General features: G+C 35.1%; 1 protein-coding gene across 1 annotated transcript; it reads left to right on the top strand.

Annotated features, from left to right (window-relative positions):
* The first annotated feature begins 269 nt into the window (after positions 1-269).
* On the top strand, positions 270-1,405 carry LOC121124243 (uncharacterized). The gene has a single exon (XM_040719399.2). The coding sequence runs from the start codon at positions 360-362 to the stop codon at positions 1,074-1,076; it is 717 nt and encodes a 238-aa protein (XP_040575333.1). The 5' UTR covers positions 270-359; the 3' UTR covers positions 1,077-1,405.
* Positions 1,406-2,930: the final 1,525 nt, after the last annotated feature.

Raw genomic sequence — 2,930 nt, 5'->3', positions numbered from 1 at the left:
TTGTGTGTGTGTGTGCGTTTGAGGGATGCCAATAAATTAACACCTTACACAGAAACAGTTTCAGTTATATATATTATATTAGTATGCTTCTTTAGAGGCTTGCAATTAAATTGAACACTCACTTGTATGTTTGTTTTATAAAGTGTCTTTCCTTTCTCGTAGATGTCGGTCTCATGCAAATCTGTAAGAAGAGGCATGCATACCTGTGGTTCAAGCCGTCATTTTTATTCGTAAGAAAAATGAAATAATTATAAATGGTCATCATAAATTATTATATGGCTCGCCTGCCCTGAATTACACGGCGCAAGTTCTCAACGTCATCCATTCTACTCGAGTTTTTAACCAGTCATGAATTGAAAATGGAGCCCTTCAGAACCAATGACGTTACTCCATCCCTCTTTCCATCTGCACCCCTGTCCTCCACAGGATCCCAACCCTCTCATCATTCCCATCACCACCACAACCACGTCCATCCTATTCCAGACAACACACTCATCTTCTACGACAACCGAAATCTTCTCCAGCCCGAAGATTCCAAATGGAACGACGGTGGCTGGAGCAACTATCCACCTTACATCCCTGAAGACTACAAAAGCCACCTAGCCCCACAAACACCCCAACACCTATCCCCCTCTCAACATCACAGTCCCAATGATCATTCATCATCCTATGATGATAGACAAGCGCCCAACTCATCTCCCAGTTTTGAAAACTTTATCATTGGTGGAAATAATTTACCCAATGCTCGAAAGAGTCGCGGAGGAAGAAAGAAATCCACTCGGCCCCCATCGCCAGAGGTCCTTCGTCGTCGTCGAACAGCTGCCAATGCACGTGAGCGAAAGAGGATGAATGGGCTAAATCATGCATTTGAGCGTTTGAGGGACGTGATTCCGGATCTTGGCTCTGATAACAAATTATCGAAATTTGAAACGCTTCAAATGGCTCAGACGTATATTGGAGCACTCTCTGGGCTTTTGAAACAGGCGGATGATAATGACAATGACTTACTCACTTCCTCTTCTTCTAATAACTCTGGTATGGGTGTTGTAAGCCACTCATCTCACATCATTCAATAGACTCTTCTCTCCAGGAGGAACCACCAAGGAAAGTTTAGTGCAATAAACAATCTAAAATTATCAATAATTTCAAACTTTTTTATCTGTGATATATTCATGCTAACTACAACTATCTCTCTCCATGTGCAATTACCATAATTAGTAGAATGATTAAAACAATTATGACAAAAAAAAAAAAAAACCTGTAAAAAGATCTATATATATATATATATACCTGTTAAAAACAAAGAATCAAGATTGAACTCTAAAGTTTATCTTATACATAATATGTGTGTTGTTATACATTTAAATTTTGCTTTTTTTTATACATCCTATTACCCAATCATTAATAACTATTATTACCCCTGTTTAGAATCAATAAATATCTTATTTCAAAATCATCTTTCACCCGGGAGAGTTTTTTCGTGACGTGAGCATTGTCAAATTTTATAAGAATAGAAATCCTTCATTCATATTAAGGACAATAGTGAGCTTAAACCTTTAGCTCTATATATTTGACCCTAAAATGTATTAAAATATGTTATTACTTCGTTATGCAATCTTATTTCTATAGTGTAGACAAAAATTAATTATTAAATTAAGATATTTTTCTCTAATTATCTACTTTTGTCGTCCCTAGTGTTAGATCCGTACTATGACTGACTTTTTTTCTGAGGACCAGACTGATAGTCTTTTTAGACAGATCCAACACTACTCGTCCTGATGAAGTTTAACCAAGATATATTGCGAATTTGTTTAATTTATGTAGTAAAATGTACAATTTTGAGGCCTTCAATTATGATGTAATTTATTACCTTAGTGAAAATCATTTTGGGGCATCTGAACCAAGAGAAAACATTCAATGGACTTGATGAAATTTCGGATACCCGAACTTTTGGATCCAGATCATAAACCAAAATTACTTTTTTATTTGTCGCAAATTTTCTAAGCATTATTCAAAGTTCAGACGTGAATAAAATAGGTTCAAGATGAAGGTTTCATATCTACAGATTATTCATGGCCAAAAAATAAACAATCTACTGTTCTTACTAAGGAAGTGTTTCCCTTTCTACATTTGTAGAAAGAGAAGAGAAGGAGAGGAATATCACGTGACGGGAGCTATTGAACCTTTTTCTTTAGGAACCTATGTTAAGAGGATCACCAAAGATGTATTAATGAAATTTAGAAGAAAATGTTTTTATACAACTATATATTTCAATTTAAGGATCATCAAGAAAAAGAAAAAAATATCACTTATTAGAGGGCTGAAATGATCATTTTGCCTCTCTTCTCCTGTTTTTTTTCTTAGAATTAAGACAAACTTTATCATTTTTGGACTTAACATCATTTTTCATATTACAATTAAATACTTTAGTCACAAAAACAAATATTAATTCTTTGAATATGTTGTCAGATTTATATTCTTGATCATGAAGAAGACTTGATCTTTCCTCGGACTTGATTCTCAGACATGTAGGAGCTCCGAATATCCCAAACCATGAAGAGGCCTTAATCTTGCTTACATCCAACGAGTTCTCGTCGACTAATAGTTTTCTTCAACTAGGGTAAGATTTTTTTTTTTTTAACGGATCTGATGAAGCCTCCAATGTAAAAAAGTACAGTATTGGGTACAAAGTTCATTGGCAAAGTCAACTTCTTTAGAAGATTCACATATATTTATGATGCAGAATTGGAGTCCCTTTCACATTCAAACTCATTTGCTTCATCAAAGATTCCAGACAACTCATTAATTGGGACTTAGGTATACTTAAGAAAAAACTCTCAAGCGTAGTTGTCTCATAGAGATGTAGTGGTTAGCACCTGCCATCATACAATATCGACCAAATCTCTTTTCTATGAGGTCTAATTGACACT

The sequence above is a fragment of the Lepeophtheirus salmonis genome, chromosome 9, assembly GCF_016086655.4.
Source record: "Lepeophtheirus salmonis chromosome 9, UVic_Lsal_1.4, whole genome shotgun sequence".
Taxonomy (NCBI): domain Eukaryota; kingdom Metazoa; phylum Arthropoda; class Copepoda; order Siphonostomatoida; family Caligidae; genus Lepeophtheirus; species Lepeophtheirus salmonis.
The sequence above is the reverse complement of the archived record's forward strand: the minus strand, read 5'-3'. Positions and strand labels throughout refer to the sequence as shown.